The sequence below is a fragment of the Balaenoptera physalus genome, assembly GCF_965194825.1.
Source record: "Balaenoptera physalus genome assembly, chromosome: 3".
NCBI lineage: Eukaryota > Metazoa > Chordata > Mammalia > Artiodactyla > Balaenopteridae > Balaenoptera > Balaenoptera physalus.
Window position 1 is genome coordinate 84,965,738 of NC_138890.1, and position 21,329 is coordinate 84,987,066.

Genomic DNA, 21,329 nt, shown 5'->3' on the forward strand with positions numbered 1-21,329 from the left:
CTATAGGTCTGCTCTCAGCTGTTCTCACTTCCAGCCTCTGGCCTACAATTACCCTGAGGCTTTAACTTCAGATGGTGTGCTGGTTTTCCAATGTGTCCACAAATTCTTTGATACTCCTCCCCTCAGGAGGTAGAGCTTAATTCCCTCCCTGTGAATGTGAGCTATACTTAGTGCCTTGCTTCTAATGAATAGAATATGATGGATGATAGTGATTCTGAGAATAGGTCACAGGCATTATGGCTTGCTCCCAGCTCTCTCTTGAATTACTCACTGCAGGGGCAGCCAGAGGTCATAAGGACACTTAAGTGGCCCTGTGGAGAAGCCCATGCATGGGGGAACTGAGTTCTCCTGCCAAGAGCCATGTGAGCAAGCCATACTGGGAGCAGATTCTCCAGCCCTGGTTAAGCCTTCAGATGACTGCAGCCTGCTCACCTCTTGACTGCAAACCCAGGACAGATCCTGTGCCATAAACACCAGCTCAACTGCTCCTGAATTCCTGACCAAAGGAATCTGTGAGACAAGCAAATTTTGTCGTTCCAAGATGTCAAGTGTGGTTGTAATTTGCTAGGTGGCAATAGATTAACACAGAGGGGCATAAAGCAACCCAGCCTACCGTCCTCCTGGCCTGGCCTCATCACCTTTCCTGTTCCAGTTTAACCAGGGCAAGAAGGCAAGATGTAACTCCTCCCAGCTGTGATGTTAGCTTATCATTTGCTAGATTCCAGGTAGCTGGCTATATATGAATTCATGATTTAAAATCCTATCTCAAATTTTTATCCACTTACAAGTGGATAAAGCCTTTTGTCTTATACATTTGTGCACTTTTGTGTGTGTGTGTAAATATTCCATGAAGCAGCAAGGTCAGGTATCTTTTGAAATGGGTAAAGAATACCACAGAGTAGGTCTTTATGGCAAGGGGTAAGAAAGAATGTTTTGAGGGGCGTGGGAGTGCCCTGAAAGAGAAAAATATAGAAATAAAAGGGTCTCGGTTTAATTCTCCTTTGTACCCAGAGGCAGCTCTGCAAATACCATCCTAATGAGCCACTGCCTAGCCCCTAATCTCATAAAACCCTCAGAAGGGAAAATGCATGAAAGGCAGAGCTGATTCTATCTCTTTTGATATTTGTCCTTGGGTCTACTTTTGGGGCTCTGAGAGCACATGAATTAACATGAACAAGTGAAAGCATTCAAAAGTAGGCCTTTCCAATGACGAGCGAAGCCAGTTACCATACAGCTTGCATATTTATTGAATACTACTAAAATAGCTAAAATACATTGGGTACTTGTTGTGAGTGCATCAGTAAAGATCACATTGTTACAAAAGCCTGCATATTCAGCAGTACACAACTGCAACTCTACGGAAATGCCACAGATGCAGAATACTGTTTTCTTGCTCTATTTACACAGCGGATATACCTATTCTAACAAAGGAGGGAGGGGGGAAATGCACAGGAAACTCAGGCCAATGGGGGAGCAAGAAGAGAACGAAGAAGTGCAGTGCATGCGTCGGTTGATGTGTAACAGTCAGAAGCGGGACAGTTCAGAACAAAGCCTGCCCTGTCAAAGGAAGAGCTAAAAGACAGTTATATAAAAATTAAGGTGGGCTTTCAGACTGGCTAACACAACAACATTCCATGAGTGGATGGTATTGTCTGATTGTATTTTTGTTTATCCATTTCATTGGGAGCAAGGACAAAAATGTAAAATCTACACCTTGCTTATCAGAACTGCCGAAAAAGAGTGCTCTGCCTTTAAAAAAAAATTTGTAAAAACATTTTTTTCCAACCTAATTTTTGGGAAAGGTATAATTTTCATGTTCCTACTGAGATGTCAGTTTTTTAGATTTTTTTCAGAGGGCACTTGTTTAAAAAAAAAAAAAAAAGTTTGCCCTTTTTTCCCCAAATATTCTTTCAAACGAAAAGAACCAAAAGAGACACCTAAAAACGCCTGTCAAATTATTGCTTTTCGTTCTCTAAGTGAGGCAGGCGAGGCTATGGAAAGGAAGAGATTTGGTGAGGAAATTACAGTTTTGTGATTGCTCCCGCTACAGTGACTGCGTGTCCAGGAGTGCCAGCCCATGAGACGTGGGTCTCTCCCGCTCTGTGGTGGCACTCACTCAACCTACAATGCTGAAGAAGAAAGCCACACTGAAGACACAAGGAGAACAAGTCAATCCAGTCTAGAGAACAACATTCGGGGAAACAGAGTACCAACACCTTCTTAGAACATGAAAATAAAAAATAACTCCATCAGAGCTACCTTGCCAAGGAGCATGTTGAAAGTCCAAAATAGCACCATTCATCAGTGTCTCAGGTCCTGTGGCAGCATCTCGGTCACTTACCACAAGGAAACAATGAGTTTCAAACTACTTCTATACATCGAAAGAGTACATGGATAAAATATAGAGATATACAGACAATTGATGAACATAAACTACTAGGCTTGTTACATCTAAATGAAAAAAAAAAAAAAAATGGGGACTCTCAGCCTCTGCAAGAAGCAGTCGGGAGCTGTGTGAGTGAAAAGGCAGAAGTGGACCGGTTGTGTGAGAGCAGAGGGGGTTTGAGTTGTGGAAGACATCGTCGTAGCAAACCAGGCCTGAAGGCCCACCTGTAAGGGTTGTAAACGTGGATTCACAGTGTGAAATTCTGAGCGTTTTCACTTGAGTCAGAATGATTAAAAACTGGTTTGATGATACCTATTTGTCCACTGTAAATTCTCTAAAGCAAGGCTCAGAGTCCCATAGTTTCTTCTTATACTTGATGATTTACACAGAAAAAAATCCCATATATGATACCATGACCTCATCAATACCCATACACCATGTGTAATACAAATGGAGGTGATTAAAAAGAGAGGAGGTAACTGATTCCCGGGGAGTGGAGCTCATTGCTGCCAAGTGGATGCAGGGAGGCAGCCTCGGTCTGGCCATCCTTCTTGCGGCTCACTTCCTTTGGGACAGGAAGTCTTCCCTGAAGAGCACACAGACAGACACACACAGAAAAGAGACACACTGAGTCACGCTCCTAAAACCATTTGAAAACTTTTGCTTCTCTCTCCCGCCTTTTATCCCCGAACTCCTGGTGTTTTTGCAGAGTTTACGTATTAAACACAGTTCACCTGAATGTAAATATTAGGTCTGTCGGGGCATGAAGTAATTAAACACTAGCCGCCATGGCTGCAGTGGCATCAAGCGCATCCCTGATGGCTGGGCCCAGCCACGTAGGAGACAGCATTGCCCAGAGTCAGGTTCCTGAAGACAGTTTCCAGGATCCGATAGGACCCCCGACAGAAGACTGGGTGAGAGGTGTTCCTAGGAGTGTTAACACTTTTTTTAAAAAGAGTTCAGTGGCCGTGGTGGGAAGGGATACTTATTTTCTAATACGTAATAAAAATATTTAAAGCATACCACAACTGCACAAATGTAATTTAGGTACAGTTTATTCTAGAAGCAACTGGGACAGTCCCTATGGGCCTTACAGTAAGAACCAGAAGTGGGTACCAAAGGCAGGGGAGTGTTTGGGAGGGAAATCATGTGGGCTGGGGGTGGGAAGGCAGCGGCTGCAGAAAAGAGGAGACTAGTGGGAAACCAAGGCCAGAAGAGAGTGAGATTCAGCTAGATTGGACTGACAGGGGCTTTTCCAGTCTCTCCTCACGATCCTGATGAGTGAGGGTTTCGTGTTTCTGACTAGGAGAATCCAAACGCACTGTGACTGATGATCCTTTGAGTACCCACGGGGAGAAGCTCCCCATCACAACCAAACAGCAAGAGGACAGGACAATGAAGCCCATTTGCCCAAAAGATGATGCAAAAAAAAGGTCTTATCACAACTAGATTTTATGCCTCATTCAGAAATGAATACAGTGAACATTTTGACAAGAGTCTCTTTTAGCCTAACAATTACTAGAGTTGTCTTAAAAAAAATTATCCACTATGGTTTTAAAAGATCTGTTTTTTTTTCTTTTCCTTTTTGTTCAGGTCACATGTTCTAACAGGATAGTTATAATAAGCCAATTTGACTGGATATAAGTACTTGGGTTAAAGTGATAATCTTGCTTTGTGATCTGCAAATTACTTTATTCGAATTTTTTTAATTCAGAAGTCAGGGACTTCCAAGCAACTTGAAACCAAATAAATGTTTTCAGCAGCCGCCAGAGTGAACTAAATGCAGCAGATAATTCAACTTTAAGAAGTCTTATTTACTGTATAGGGTTCCCATATTAAACATCTGTTATACCTAAATATTTTTGAAAAATCTCAGACTTTGAGAGCATGTAACATTTTTAGAATGTATATGAAATCCACTCAGTACGTACTTTAATGCTCCAGTCTTAGTTTGTGATTTAGAGGTTGTTTTGGTATCATTAAATACCAACAGGACCAAACCAGAAAATTAAATTAAAATATAATTCATCATCTACACACACTTAAGGATCTAGATAAATATCCAAAAGCACTGTATTGGGCAGTTTCCTTCACTTGTGAAAATAATTTCAGTCTTGAAATTTTGGCATGCAATCCCACTACTTAAAAAAAGAAATCCACTGTAATCCTGATGTCTTTAATGTCTGTTTCTCCCCCCCTATCAACCAGTTAGCATCATGGTTCAGGATATGACAAGCTTAAGTTTTGGACAAATGAAGAATTCAATGGCTGTTAACTGTCATAGGCCTAGGAAGGGAAATCAAAAGTTCATAACACATTTCACTCAACAGCTATACTCTTTGCATGGCTGGCCTTAACACTGCCTCCTTCAGACTTACTGTGAAGTGAATATATAGAACATCAGTTGGTCCTTATATAAGTCACAGTTTTACTAATCTCTTATCTCCATAAAGAAATATACAACAAAATGAAATAAAGAGCTGGGTGGGATCTGGGTAATTGGGAAAGAAGTCCTTTCAGGAAAAAAAATGTGAAGGAGATTATTTCAGATTTGAATTTATCATGTTTATTATTTTTTTCTCTTTCAAGGCCCCAACATGTTCACACGTGTCTTCCCTTCATTATTCATGTTTTGCGTGCCTACTATATGGATTGAGCACTCTATTAGATTTTAAGTCAACAGAGACAAAAGCAGTCCCTCCAGCCTGCCCTTAATTAACTTGCTGTATGGGAGCCACCTGAATAACTGGAAGATAACAAGGCAGTGGTGGTAAACCATGCAGGGAGTTCTGCTAAGAGGCACCCTGGGGAGCTCCTGGGGAGATAAAGTTCTGTGCATCCTCCCTTTGGAGGCTGGAATTTACTAGATTTCAGTCCCTACCTCCTGTCCTTCATTAACAAAAAAAAAGATATTTCTGCCCCCATTAAAGGAATTTCAAGCTTCTGCAGCAAGGGGAGGACGTATTTTGAAGAGGAGACACAAAGATGTCTTACTCCCCACAAGTAAGGCCTTGCAAGAATTCATACACACAGTGTCATATCTTCCTCTATCATCCACCATATAATGGTCCCTACAGGACTGAGGAACTTGAGTAATCCAGAAGGCGGGAGGAGGGGATGTGCTCCTAGACGTCCCTTCGCTGATGTACCTTAGGTTGGATGGCCCTCTCTGCTGATGACTGTTAGTACATGAATCCCCCAGTTACTCAATAATGTGCTTTGGGCCAAGTAAGCCAAGATTGTTTTTCATATGATTATGCAAAGACGTGCTTTTCCAGAAGGCAACAGCTAGAAAAAGGACAAATATATTATGCTTAAAATACTATTCATATATTTAGAGAGGAAAGAACTCAAAATAACCGAAGACCTGAATTCCAGGATCCACTATGCCAGCCCCCTTGGAGCATACCTCAATGCAGGCAAGGCCTAGGACACAGACTGGCCTTCCAAGAGGAAAGGGAGGCACTGCTGACCTCACTGAGGAACTTGCCCAGTCTTGCCCCTCTAGTTGATGCCACCAGTATCAAAGAGAGGACCTCTGGAGGCCTCAATGGGGCAGGAACTAACGAAAAGACTATACTCTCCCCCTTCTCTTCCATAATCACATCTTCCCCTCAGCTACTCAGGGGAATTATGCCTTGAGGTGGCCCAGTAAAGAATGTCTAGACTATACGGCGCCCCCGGTGGTGTGGTCGTGCTGAGGAGGTGGGGTGTGGGTGTGTTTTAAGTAAAGCTCCAGTATTTTAGCACACCTCCACTCCAACTCTACAAGATCAGAAAAACTCTAGGTCAGGCAGGGCCCAAATCATTTGGTTCACCTACTTTGCTGCCAATGATTTCGACCTTGACCTTCAGAAATTCTCTGAAAGATTAAAAGTGATTTAGAATTGTTTTCTTTCAGTGCAAACTGCCAGTAGACATAATCTCTTTAACTAATGTCTGCCTGTTAATAAAAGATAGGAAATTGCTGAAACCATTAAGGGTAAGTAAGATAGTTTCCCAAAGTTGAAATGACAGTAGTAGCTGGGGAGTCCTCTCCGTTGGTCAATTACACTTAAGAAATTTTAAAATGGAAATTTTATTTTCAATGGACTCTATTTTTTTTTTAATTGCAAAATCAATAGGTCAGTGGTAAAAAGTACAGTCCTCCTTGCTTAAGGTCAAATTGATTTTTTTATCCTAACAGGCAAAGTCCAAAGGTATCTACAGTAAAAACTGGTAAATGTTTTTGTTGTTGTTGTTGCTGTTTTGAAATGCTGCTAAAATCTAAATTTTACAAATTTTCTTAAGGCAGAGAATTGTCATGCCTTAAGATGTCTGAACAATGAAAGCATGTTTATAGAAAATATTTTTAGGCTAAAAGTTAGAAGAAAAAATATAACAGCTTTTTTATATTCTTTCTCTTTTGTTTCATGGGTAATCTTATCAGGTAGTCAGGTATTATTACCAGACAAAACTGTCACCATCTTATACTTTTAAGATATCTTTTAGTTAGATATCTTCATATTTGAGTTTATCCACCCAGGAATGGAACAAACAAATTAAAAACCTGTAAAAGGTACATTTGACAAATTGGTTCCATGATTCTTAAATGAAAATTTGCTTTGGACTTTGGACTTGTCAAGAAAGAAAGATAGTATGAACTGTAAGAGTCATAGGACTTTAGGATATTCTTTTTCTTTTTGTAGTATATGTTATTTCCAAGGTCATAATAGTATCAGGTTAATGGATTATTATAGTAGATAATAATGAGTATTAAAATTAGAAATAATTGGGTTTTGAAAAAAAAATTGTTTCTAAATGGAAAAAAACCAAAAAACCAAAAACAAAAAACCTTAACAAAATGTCAGCTAGAGATCTTACCTTAGGAAGCCTTCCCTCCATTTCCTTGTTTGGAAATGGTTCTTGACTGACCCAGACAGAAAGCTCTGGGTAATAAACCTAGAGAGACATAAAAGCACACACATTCAGATTAAAAACTGCATCCACTCTGAAACCACTTGGGAACAGCTTAATGAGCTCAATTCTCCTCAATGGTCATTTATTTGCCAATTGCAACTTAGAGTGTTGGGGAAGCCCGACCGCTCTTTCAGACTGTCAGTGTGCTTCTGAATGTACACTGCACTCAGGAGAGTTTTAGCTCAATGTCTTCCAAGACCAAGTCCAACAGAGCAGAGATATCAGTCAGTGCTATCTTTTAGCATGCAAAGTGGTAGCTTCATGGCTTACTGCCTGAGCAAACTAAGGCACTGGGGAGGCCTAATATTCAAAGCAACCTGTGATAAGTATCCTTGCAAAACTCCATGTTTATGAGATAAATGTGTCATGTACCCACCAAACACTGTTAAATCCTGATTCATTTATTAGAAGGCTCAATTATGCACAAAGCATATGGAGGAAAGGAAGAAGCAGCCTGTATCCTCCCCAGATCCACACGTCCGCTGACAACACACTCTGCCCAGCTGCCTGAAAGTAGCCAAGTGTCTCAGAGAGGGGCAGGGCAGGGGACTGGTGGCATCGCCATGAATGATTCAGAGGACACTACCTGTTGCATATGGGGGGTGGGGCAGGGGTGGGACGAGGTGGAGAGAGTGAGTCCCACTGAGCAACTCTTCTTTCAATATTAAAAAGGGTTATGACCATCCTAAGAAGGTTGCTGAGCAGCTGTTCTCCATCGCTGGTAAAGGCAGGAGTAGGGGGATAAGGACTTAAATTACAACTACAGATTTAGGTCAGCTGTAAGGAAGAACTTGGCATAAGAATTGTTAAATTACTAAAAGAATTTAGAGAGGAAAACTGTGAAATCTTCTTTAAGAAATTTAGAAACCGAATCCAACAACCATCTGTCAGGGCTAATTTACATTTGATACAGCCCTGCTTGAAGGGAGGGGAGAAAATTAGGTAAGATTCCCTCCAGATCTGATTCTCTAGATGCTGTAAATAAGCTTCACATTTAATAAATAATATTAAGAATTACACCTCATTAATTGGTTAACAGACTTATATGTCTTTTTTTGTTTATTTCTGAAAGCACTAGATGTGATAGCCTAATCATCGGGCTGACTGCAATGTTTTCAATGTCTCTATCAGTCACTTTGGTCAGGGGGTCTGAGGCACAAAATGTGATGGCTGTGCTGGTTTTGTGGGAGAGTCTAACAGAAACTATCTTTGCTCAACCCCAGGGACATTTATGGCACATCCCACTGTACAAAGCAATTTTGCATGCATTACCTAGTTTATCCTGAAGGTAGGTTGTAAATAGGTCTTATCATTCCAGAGAAGAGGAAACTGAAACTCAGAAAGGTCACATGACTTGCCCAAAGTCACACAGTGTAGGATAGGACTCAAACTCAAGCCGGGCTCCCAGGTTCTAAAGCTGGGTCCTTTCTGCCATCCTGATGTCCTCGAATTATCCCAGAATGCAAATTGCCTACCACCTCTTTCAAAATTACACCAGTCCACAGCCACCACACACATTTAGGTCTTAAATATTTGAGAGCTCATGCTGCAAGAACTGGGCCTGTTTTCTGACTTTGGACTGGGTCTGCTTTCTGGGCCATTTGGTTCCCCCAACCCCAAACTCCTTCCTCTTGCTCAGCTTTCCCTCCTCTGCTCAGCTCCTTCTAGGAGAACGCCACCATCTGCCTTGTTTGGGACAAACAGACACCACTGACATTCCCCTGAACCAGGAATGGGTGAAAAAAACAAAACTGCAATCTTAGATGCACAAGCTTTGTTTAAGGCTTAAAAGAAAGTCACAGCACACAGAATCCCACTTTGGGAAATTATAGGCTATCTCAAATTGGGATCTACTGTAAATTCACTTAATATAAATAGATAAAAGACGATGACATCTCTATACTACTGCTTTTCAAGGCATGCTTTAAGTATTATTAAAAACATGACATGTATTAGCAAGAAATAATATTCTATTGTAAACCAAAAACACTGATACATGTAGAAACATAGTAGGCACATGGATGCAATGAAAAGCAAAATCAAGTAAATGTTGTATCTGTTTTCTTATGCTTTTTTATGGTATTCTACTTTAACAAAATGACACTACGTTAGTATTTAACTTCTAGGTCCAAAACATGAATACTGAAGCCACCCAAGTCTGATCTTTAGGGAAAACCAGCTTACCCCTCAGAAATTATTATACTTACTGTTACAATACTTATTACAAGTTTTTTTCCGAGAACTTTCCTTTTTCAAAGAAAAACAGCCAGTGACTGTATGCCAATGAGTATCTGCCAGCAAATCCGTGACTAAGGAAACTTCCTTCCCTACTTCAAATTTGTTCTTTTGAAACATATTAATTTAGCTACAGATTGACCAAGGGCATTCTAATTAGGCATTTTTTTGTGTGTGAATCATAAAGTAATCAGTGTATACGTTAGGAAAAATAAATGTCACTTTGGCCTTGTGGTAAATTCATCTAGTCTCCTTCTGAGTCAGAATTTTAAGCCAAAAATGGCAGGGACATATAAGAATCTCAATTACATTCTTAACACCTGTCTGGCTGGTCTCTAAGAACTCAGTATATCCCTGGACACAGAATCTAAAGGGGAATAGTTAAACTTTTATTTTTTGGTTTTGGGAAAAGGTGGCAGATTATTAGAAATATATGCTACCTACATTACTGCTTTGTTCATTCCTATACCTGTGGTGTTTTGAAGCCTCTAACATGAAAGACTTAAGAGGAAAAACATCAATGACAATCATTATCCTTACTCTCAGATAACTCAGAATACCTTTGTCCACGCGGGCGTTCACCGTGAGTTTGTGAAATACCCGCAGTGTGCTGCACACAGTTAGACTCTGGATATGACAAGAAGAGAAATAGAGTTCCTGACTCTTAAGAGCTCAAATCAAGGGGCAGGGGAGGCAAACAGCAGGGGCGATAGATCCTCTAAAAGATCATTTTAAAGCATGTGCTATGGGCTGAACTGTGTTCCTCCCAAAATCCATACGGTGAAGTCCTAACCCCCAATACTTCAGAATGTAACTGTATTTGGAGATAGGGTAATAAAGAGGTAATTAAGTTAAAATGCGGTCATATGGGTGGGCCCTAATCCATTATGACTGGTGTACCTACAAGAGGAGGAAATCAGGACACGTCTACACAGAGGGAAGACCATGTGAAGACACGGGGAGAAGACAGCCATCTACAAGCCAAGGTGAGAGGCCTCAGAAGAAACCAAGCCTGCTGACACCTTGACCTCAGATCTCGAGACTCCAGAATTGTGAGAAAATAAATTTCTGTTGTTTAAGCCACCTAGTCTGTGGTACTCTGTTCTGACAGCCCTAGGAAACTAACACAGTGTGTTTTAAGTGCAATTTAAAAAAATGTATCGGTTATGTCAACTGTAATAGCGCTTGGAATATCCATCAACAGATTTAAAAAAACAAACAAAACCAACATTTAGCAAGACATCCACTAGTGCTGTCAACAGAGGAAATAAGGGTGGCAGCAAGGGATCTGGGAGGGTATGTGATGGCTGCCAGATGCAAGCCAAGGAAGACAGAAGGCTGAGGGGTAAGGATGTAATGAACTCTGTGGGGGGAGTCGCCTCCTCGGCCAGATCTCGCTACAGCTCTCAGTGGCCACAATAGTAACAACACAGATGCAACCCCACAGGCTGCTTCTTACCTAGTTCAGAATATTAGAAGCTGACAATGACCCTGTGATACAGGCTTCTGAGTGCTGATACTATGTGGGTCAGAAAAGAGGGTAAGTTGATCTATCTTTCCGGAGAGCATCTGTTCTTGCTGGACCCCAACGCTGTTCATTCTTCTTGGTATTAGTCAACTGATGCTCCGAAAGTGGACACATGGCTTAAATTGTATCCCTTGCATTCAGGTTTCTGGATTCAAGTTTGTGTTTTTCATGAAGACCGGTTCAACTAATTTTTCCTCTCTTAAACTTCACCAAGTTCTCTCTTGGTGGTGGTGGTGTGAGCACCTCAGAAATGTAAGCACATGGGAATCCCTCACAACTGTTGTCTTATTAAACAAGTAAACCAAAGTTTGTCTTAGTCTTCACAAGAGAAGTGTTCTTTTAAAACTGTCTTCCGTATATAAAATAAACAATTGTTTGCTTTTGCTCAAGTAAAATCCTCAAACCCTCTCGAATACTGCTCTTCCAGATGTCAGGAATCAGAGAAGCAAGCTATAGCCTCAGCAATTAAGAAAACATCAGTATTTGTGAAAATACAGAGGAGATGAAGTATTTTAATGAAGGTTGAGGGTTCATGCTCATTGAATATGTTAGTCAATGCGTCTTTTTCTATAATGCTACATTTATCTCATTGATGACTGTTTAGAAACAACAGAACATGAAGAATCATGTTGGTTTAAATACACTAATCATGATAGATATGTATTTAGATATCCATGAGCAATTCTTAGTTAAAACCAATTTTTTTGCTTTCAAGTATACTGAATATATTTTAGCCCACTAATATAGTTTTATGGAGAAAAGGTACTATTTCTTCCTGATTCCCTTAAATGTATTTGATGGTTGGGCATTTAAGTTTCAACTGTCTATCACTGCATACAAGTTTAGAAGAAAATGCTCATGGTTTTTGCCTTTTGTAATCTTTATTTCCTTCTTTCTTTCCAGGTTTGTTTTATTCTCAGGGCAATGCACAGTGAAAACTAACTTCATTTTTTAAAGTCTATAAGACAATTAGCTTGCAATGATTATTGCCAAATTAGAATTTGTTCAAATTAGAAAAATAAAATGTGGAGGAATCAGGGACCACTCAGGCAAGGTACCCCGGCCCCTCAAAATGCCAACTAGATTATCATTCAAATTCTTTTTTCTAACCTCTCAAGCTTTTCATGGCAAAACTTGCTATTTATTTTCCAACAGTATAGTCCACATACAGCATCAATCTAATTGACATGCTTCCTATCACTTCTACCATACTGCATGTAAATTTTGAACTATATCTATTTATTACCTGTTTCTAAATTCATATTTCCCTCTGCTCATTTACTGTCTTTATCAATATTTCTTTGGGGAGACTGTTATATGAGAAAAATCTTCAAAGCAGGGTCATGGCTTTATTCGGAGCCTAAATATACCACAGACATATATGCTGCTTACTTCACTGGTTAACGTAACTTCTCAGAAACCTGCTATGAAGATGTTGCATGGCTTGCTTGTTAATGACCATAATTATAATATTATTTTCTACCCTTGGTGGGATTCTATGTGCTTAAACAATGGCCTTTTTATGATTTACCAAGGATAGGTGCCCACCCCAGCAATTAGGAGAGGGAACTAGAGCAGCAGATGTCCAACCTGCATAATTAATTCTTTGAGCAGCAAAGGAGTGTATTTTATCATCTCTCTGCCAATGTGTGTGTGTGTGTGCACATGTGTGTGCGTGTGGAACCACGTTCTATTCTGCCTAATTGGCTGGGAGGTTGTGAAACCCAGTACTGTAATACAAGGAGAATTTATGTGCACATACATGATCTTCATTTCTGCAAATACCCTTTGAAGTGGTGCTATTAAGAATCTCCCTCAGAAGCCAGTCTTCTCCCAGGTGTTACTGGTCATGTGAGAGGGCAGAATGTAAACCGAAACCATAAATGAGTTACAAGGTCATTTTCTCTGAACAGCATTACATCAAAGATTAGATGGTGCCAAAAGATGATGCACTGAGCTGCCTCTCTAGAGACCTACTCTTAGAGATCTGCCTAACCCTGTGAATGCTGCTTGGAGATGGAGTACACAGTGGGGGAAATGACCTGCAATTAGAAGACCAAAAGATAAATATGCAGAACACTGGGTCATTCAGATAGTGTACGTCACCTCTGCAGATTCTGGAAAGTAAAATAAAAGTGTTAGTTGGTCCCCAAGTTGGCCAACATTCTGGTTCGAGAACTAAGTGAAACATGCAGCGACCTAACTTAAATACATACACACACACACACACACACACACACACACAGAGGAGCTGGCTGTGGTAACAATGGGTAATCACAGAGAAAGCCTTACAAACACCTGACTGTTGCAGTCAACCACAAATGCCCTCCTGCTAGAAAGGAAGGCATGGCCTTTTAGGGCACTGCTGTATTATAACACCTGCTGACATTCCCGGTTTTTCCATGGACTGGTAAGTTCTTAATCTGTAGAAATAAGGGTGGGAGAGACAACCGTGGTTCACAGCTCACAAACTGGTTAAGCCCACGGGCATTAACTTTGCTTTGGGTTTATATGTTTACTATGGGCACAGAAAATGTCCACATTTTATTACTATTATGCAGCAGATTATGTTACTGCCCGTGATTACAGGTCAGGCAGGCAAAGGATTCATATCTCTTTACTTTGTGAGTTGGGGTGTTTGAAACAAGCTGTGTAGAGTTTAATAGTGGAATCCTCTAGCTTCCCTCTGCTGGTTGTGAAGCCATCTTGAGAGGCCGCTGATGAATATGTGGGAGCCTGACAGCTGTGGAATTTCATTTCTAGATTTCAACTAGGCAGAGAAAGGAAAAGGAAGTCTCCTCACTGGCAACAAAATGAAAGTGTTTACATGTGAAATTAATCGTCAGCACAAAGAGCTTTCACAGTCACTCTGTTCCACAATATAATATTCTGCTTGTTTGGCTGCTGAGTCTTTTAAAATTTGATTTCTAAGAATAAGAACAAAGACTTAGTTAGAGAAGCAAGGAATCAAGTCAAGAGCAAGCCACAAAAGGTTAACAACATTACCCAACTCTGCTTTGTCACCCCTCTTTGAAGCCATGCGTTATGTGAGTTTGGGGGGTTTGGATGGCGTGTGGTTCAAGGCAGGGGTGAAGCAGTAGCTGTCGAACTCAGTGTGCTGAACCCGAGGTCAGTTGCAAACGTTTGTATTGTGCAAACTCCTCTCATCCCAGCCTCATTCCTTTCCAACAGGAACACGCTTAACACAAAGCCATCCACCTAAAGGCTCCATAAATCCAAAAAAGGGAGTTACTGATCGAGGAATTCTCAGATTTCTGCCAAGGCACCCTCCCCTGGGCTGGAGGTCAGCCTGGTACAGTAATCAGAGCCAAACTGTGCACTGGACTCAGGGAATTAAGTTCAACACTTCAAATCTAGACTTTTAATGGGTGATTTTTCTTTTCAGTGATGAAGACAAAACAAAGTACAAAAAGCTGATAACAGCCCAAAGTAAACCAGGAGAAAAAGTACAAGAAGAAAGCTTGGAAACAATCTCATAAGGGATATCTAAGAAGAGATTTTCTTAAGGAAGGGAAAAAATAAAGCAGCTTTTAAAAACTCTAGTTTGAGATTAAGCAGTTCGTGAGTGAACAATAAGAAAGTGCAGGCCACAAAACAAGACATTTGCTCTTTTCAGCAGAAAAAAAATACTGGCCTTTGTTAATTAGCAAGAAAAAAAAAGGCCCCTCAGGCATTTAAGCACAGCATAAGCTTCTCCTTGCCCCATGACCTCAACAAATATGTTAATAAAATCTTTTACCTCCCTGGAGTGGAACCAGAATAAATATTTACTTAACACATCTGAGCTCTAAGTCTGGACCACCTTATTCCCTTATATAAATTGGTTTTCATTTGTAACCAAGAAATCAGAAACACCACATCTTGCAATGTTTCTCCTACTTTTAAGGTGAAAGAAAAGAAGAAAGAGGGAAGGATGAAAGGGAATGAGGGGGGGGGAAGAGAGGAAGAAAGAAAGAGAGAGAGCAAAAGACTGAAAAACAGAAAAACAAAGGAAGGAAGGAAGGAAGGAAGGAAAGAAAGAAAACCATATTGGGCCCCAGTGCACCAAACTGCACTTATGAATTTTTGAACTGTATTCTCTGCCACAAATGAGAGTCATGCTGTTGATATGCTTTCCAATACTAGACATCTGGAATTAGCAGGACTTTTTCCAAGCACATTCCAAGGTTAATAGGAAACATCTAGACTTGCTTTTATTAGCTGGTTTGAATAATTTTAGGTATGCTGGGTTTCAAATAACTATAAGAAGTCTGATTTCTACTCACCAAGAATACTGATTTTCCTTTCCTCTTGTCCTGAAGTTACTGCACTATCCACTAAAATCTTATAAAACTTTTCACCAACAACATGGAAGAATAAGTCCTGAAAACTCAGACTTCTTTCGCTAAAGCCCTCAATCAAAGGCTAGTGAAATAGGTATTTATTTATCTGGACATAAGGATTTGGGGTTTTTCTTGATCTGGATGAATGATGAGATAGCCAGTTGCTTTTGACGAGCTTGTGGACATTTCAAAGCATTCCTATTGATGACATGAGCAAGACTGACTTTTCCAGAAAGTGTGTATTTTCTCCCAAAGTGCTCATTCCGAAAGAAGTTATTCTCGCTTTCCATCAATGCACCCTCTTCTGCTGGCAGCTGCAAACCGCTCAGCATTTAGCAAAAGTCATTTCACAGTTCAGTGCTTGTCTTGTACCGTCTTGGTCATTCAAAGACTGATAACTCTTCAACAGCAAACAGCATCATAACAGATCACCAAATTTGGAGGGAAAATGGTTTCTGTTGTGGAGAGGGTGTAATTAAAATTGGTTTAAATCAGAGGCTAGTTGATTATCTTATAAGAAGATTGGCTTTAAAAAGGGGGAAGATATAGCCAGATCCATATCTGCATGCTATAAGTGTTTAGGTCACAAACAGGGCACTAAGAGGCTTCCAGTAACCTGTCCTCTATGAAAACTGGCAAAAAACTAAAAGTACAAGAGGAATAGAATTAAGGTTAGGATGGATGTGCCCCTGTACACCATCTGGATTTTCAGCCCCACTGAGTACAGCTTGGTCTGATTCAGTAGAAGTCTTCTCCCTGACAAAGGTCAGTCAGGCAGTACCATGGGAAGCAGAGAAGACCTATGGGGGCGGCCACCAACCCAAATCGACAAGGTGTTTCGGTACTGGGAGTCACCCAACAACTACCTCAAGAGTTGTGAAGATAACTGCAACAGGAATGCCAAATTAGGAGGCTGAATTCCCTGGGAAAGGGATCACATATTCCAATTAATGCGAAAAAGACAGCTTTGGAAACTCAGAACTTCATTCCGAGTCCTGACTGCATTCTGCGACAACAGAATACATTGACACTGACATCTTTTGGGCTTTTCCCCCTCAGTCCTTCTTCGATTGCAAACCAATCAGCAAAACTATACTACTCCAAAGGAAGAGAACTGTGAGCGATGCATGAGAGTTGTTGGAACCCACATGGGCAGAGTATGTACATTTGGGGACCCACAGTTTTCCATGGCAATGCATACTAGAGTTCATTATAATTTCTTTTTTTAATTTTAGGCATGTTTTCCAGGCACACTCATTTAATCCTCAGGGTGCTGTTGCAAGGACGAAGTGCATCAATACCTGTAAAGCCATAGCAACAGGGTCCAGCACGCAAGGGCTAAGTGGATCTGGGGTAGCTGTTATTACCATCATCCTCACAGTTTGACAGATGAGAATGCTGATGGGGAGCAGTCAGGGAGCCTGCCCAAGATCACACACCCAAGAAACGGAGAAGACAGGATGCAAACCCAGCCTCTCTTCTCAGAGAACACGGTCTCTTAATATCAATCTTCTCTGCTATTTCCCCAGAGCCACCTGCAGTGGCATCATGAGGCCCCTGAGAGCTGGGGCCTGTTTTCAACCCCCAAGTAGGTGCTGCGCATCTCCATTTAGTGCCCTTGTGACGCAATTTAGATAGATTTCTGACACCTACTATCAAGAGTAGTTTTCTCAGAAATATTTGTTGCTCTGCCAGCTGTGTTTCTGATAAATAGCTGCCCTCGAAAGTAACTTACCTAAAAAAATCAGCACTGTCTGAGGGCACAGAGGGTGTGCTCGTCCACGTGTCACTACAGTAGTTGGGGAAAGACTACTCTTAGAGCAGCAGCTCTCGCTTGGCTACATGAGGACTGCGGATCTAATTAAACCCAAGCAACACTCATCACCACAGTTTTGTCTTTTTTCAATTTTCCCTGGAAGGAAATGTTCAGCACAATACAAATATCTAGCAAACACTGCAGCTAATTACAAAGGGCATTTGCTGAGAAACCAAATTGTTTCCATATGACCCCTAAATGAACTCTCAAACGACTTCTTCTCTGATGGCCTAATAACGGACAGTCTAATTCAGAATATTTTTCTTTCATCAGATGCCTTTGAAATCATGTTCACTGTTAACTTTGCTTTTCAAAATTTCAATTTCAGAACAAACTGTTTAGTCAAAGGAGAATTAAACTCTTATCTTTACCAATGATATGCAGATATACAAACCATACACTACATATAAAGTAATCCTAGTTGAAGAGGAAGAAAATAAACACTTATTAGACCAGAGAGGCAGTGTGGAAACTATTAAGAATGGTAATTCAGAAGGAAAAAAAAATTTAACCCTATTCCACTTGGAAACTTTTAATTAACGTAGTAGAAATGCAGTCAGTACTAAAGACAGAAAAATGGAAAAATAGAGATCAGGGAACAAGCCAATTATTAGTTATTACTATCATGAAGGTAACAAATAGAAAATAACAAGGAAAGTAGTATCTGATACTCAGACTACAGGTAGAGTACTGTATTCAATCAGTCAAAGACATAGTGCCCCTCTGGGTTTGTCTGAACAACGTAAGAATACTGATCAATTTGGTAAAAATTCACATTAACTATCAGATGAATTGTTTACATGATGCCAAAAAAACAAATTTAATTGAACTTCTGATTGAATTGATTGTGACAGGGTAGACAGTTAATCCTGTAAAAGAAAATTAAAGTTTCAAAAGGAGTCCTCATGAAAAAAAAAAAGCATAGGCTTAATGAAGATGAAATGAAAAGATATGGAGACTTGACTCCCAGACCTTGATAACAAGATCAGAACAATTTAAGATTCTATTATCAAGAAGTGAACAAAATATCCAAAGGCCAGAGGCATTCCGTGATGTATAATTAGACCTAAGTCTCCACAGGGCACCATGAAATGGAGCCTTAGTTGCGATCCAGAGCATCTAGGCTTTGGAAACAGTCAAATCCAGGTGACTAAGGATCAAAATTACAAAGATGAGAAGGGCTCCAAGAAGATGTGGGCAGAATTCTTGATGCTCTATTAACTGAATTGGTTGACTAGATACATTAATTGATTATCCAATCAATAAATCAAGAAATAGTTACCAAGTACTTACTTTCTGTGAAGCATTTAGTATTTAGTAGGTAGCTTTCAGTTCTAGAGAATGAACATATTATCAAAGAAAATGTCCCATTAGCTTGGGCTGGAAGTGCCAAAGTAGCAAAGAAAACCCTTTTTTTTTTTCCAAAAAAGTTTTTTAGAGCTAAGCCACCGAATCCTGGGCATCTATTCAGGAAAGGAGAGGGCTAGTTAATGAATTCATCTTTTCAAATTCTAATTCTCTTAGCCATGCAACCACAGAAAGTACATGAGATCGCATCTTTCAAACAGTGGGTCCGTTCCCTGCCCAGTATTCATTCTCTCAGCCAGTGTTAACCGAGTCCCTACAACGCAGCAGGCACTAGGCTAAATGTTCAACCATGTGCTGCCAAACCCACATGGCACAACAGTGCACGCAGGTTCAGCAACCGCCTGGCAAAGGTGCACAAGGACAGACTCTCCCCTCATGGTCTCAATAAGCCTTTTGGTAACTTTCACTATGATGACAATGAAGGACATGAAACAGTCCTTCTTAGTAAAGTACTTGATAACAATCCCTTACGTGGGTCATGTTTAAAAGTATCTTAGTCAGTAAGTTTTTTTTCATCTAACTACAGACGCTAGCTTTTCCTTGACAGTTCTGAACGCTGGCTGCCAAACACGCAGTATCTTCTCCTAATTTCTACTCTTCCCTGTCCAAGAATGGGTTCTATATCCGACACTGACTTTATCCAATAAAAGTGACCTCAAAATGCCTGGACCCATTTTAAACACAACTTTTGTAGATTTCTCCCTGTTCAGCCACTGGACTGCAGTATTTTTCCCTGCTGGAATTGTATCAAACACAATTCAGACAGGAAGGCTGTTACCTGCCCCAGTAATCAAAGGACACTGGTGTGTGATGGTGATCTGAGTAAGGGCTGGAGTGGAGAAGGGAGAAGAGCTAGAACCGAGCAACCACACCAAAACTTCTGTGCACGTTATGAATCTCCCTCTTGTTTTAATTGCCTGTTGGTATGAGCCTCTGGCTCATATTTTCACTGGCAACAACTATTCAGCCATTCTCCCTTTCTTTCCAATCAAGGGCTCTGGTTCCCAATCTCAGCTTAAAAGGGGCAAAGAGACCTTCCTTTCATCGAGCACATGCTCTTAAATATCTTCTCCTTCTCCTTTTCAAACACGAATTACGTTTGTATTTTAGTCTACGAGTGAGGATAAACAAGCATAGTGTAAAATCAAGGGTTTAAAAATACTTCCAGCTAGATAATCCTAACACTTTTCAGGCACAAAGCTTAGACTGGAAACCATTCTAAGGTAATAAGAGGCAGTCATTTCATTTATGAAGATTTCATTACCTTGTGAAACCAGAGCGGATGATGCTCTACCGTCATGAATGCCTTAGTCAGACTGCTGAGAGGCAAACTGGGACCACTGGCGAAACGCCACTGATAACCCAGAGCACAACGGCACCCCACAGCCAGTGTTCTGGGTGGATGTGTGACTCCACCCTAAAGATGAGAGTCCTCTTCCAGCAGACCACACTGAACCAACCTTCTGGACACTCTCAGGGCCTCTTCTGTCTAAAGAAGTGTAGAAGAAGGGAGCACAGAACTACAGAGCTAGTTCTGTATTGTGCTTAGACTTCACTTAACTCTCCCCTTTTACCTCCCTAACAAACACTGAGCCTTCTTTATTCAGTGAGAGGGGTTTTCAGCAGCAAATTCATCACCTGTCCATGGTGATCTCATTTCCTGGGTCATACATTCTACAGTCTGCACTGTCGCGACCCTGCAAAGTGTTGGGCTATTACTAGTTGTAAATCTCAAGGTGAACCACCCGGTTCTGCCCAGAAATAACAGATCTCCATGTATCCCTGAGGTCTGACTCATTCATTTATTCCATAGACATTTATTGATTACTAAGAATGTGCCAGTTCCTACACAGGTACTGGAGCAATTGTCAGACTGGTTCATGGAGGTGCAATCTATTCTAAGGTCCATGAAGGTTAGGGGTTCCTTCTACTTTGTAGGAAAAGAATGCCAATCAACTTCACCAGCTGTTCTAGAGCTCCCTCTCAATGACGAAACTTTCCCACATCTGAACTCACCATCCTGGTAGAGGAAAAGGAAAAAAATGAGGCATCACAGCCTCAACTGCTATCATAAAAAGAGGTCTGATGTTCACTTACTAGCGGTCAGTGTTCTTGTTTCAAGTTTACAATCTTGGAGGGTAGAAAAGCATGCAGAAAGAAGCCAGCTACAAGTAGACTGTTGTGTGATGAGTGTACAGAGGAGCATGAGATCATTCCTGCTGGATGTCCTGGGGTGAGTTTCATGGAGGAGTTGTCATTTAAATTCAGTCTGGAAGAAGAGCTTTATTTTGTCAGGAGGGGCATTCTTTCTAGGACTGAGTAAGCAAAGGCACAGAGCGAGGGCCTCCTGGGGCATGTTCAGAATAACAAGTGGCCTGGTCCCTCTAAGAAAATATATGCTATAGTAGCTAGAAATAAAAGATGAGTTCACAGAGTTCCTGGCATGGCTGCCCAGCCACAGAAATTAAACTTATGAAGGCTTAAACACCGAAGTTGAAAAAAAGTACTTGAAGGTATGAGGTGGGAGTAGGCTTAAGGAATTCAAGGAATAGCGCTTACCTATGTCACTTACTGAGGGACTTAGGGGATGAGTCCAACCTCATCTGAAGGGGCCAAAGGAGCCGGTAAAATCATTTCATATCGAAAACCTTGCAGCTGATGCCTCTGAGTCTGTGCTGTTTCCAGAAGAGATTC

The 21,329-nt window shown here is 40.8% G+C and overlaps 1 protein-coding gene across 5 annotated transcripts in view; it reads right to left on the bottom strand.

The window, feature by feature from the left end:
• Nucleotides 1-1,223: 1,223 nt before the first annotated feature.
• NREP (neuronal regeneration related protein) overlaps nucleotides 1,224-21,329 on the bottom strand; it is a 29,342-nt gene continuing 9,236 nt past the window's right edge. For 3 of the 5 annotated variants that reach the window (XM_082455863.1, XM_082455864.1, XM_082455862.1), the window contains exons 4-5: nucleotides 7,250-7,327; nucleotides 1,224-2,972 (exon numbers count right to left, since the gene is read on the bottom strand). In XM_082455863.1, the coding sequence (XP_082311989.1) occupies nucleotides 2,847-2,972; nucleotides 7,250-7,327 (204 nt within the window). In that variant the 3' untranslated portion in view covers nucleotides 1,224-2,846. Of the gene's footprint in view, nucleotides 2,973-7,249; nucleotides 7,328-11,631; nucleotides 15,907-21,329 lie in introns of those variants that run through there. The other 2 variants (XR_014261923.1, XM_082455861.1) reach the window with 2 other exon arrangements.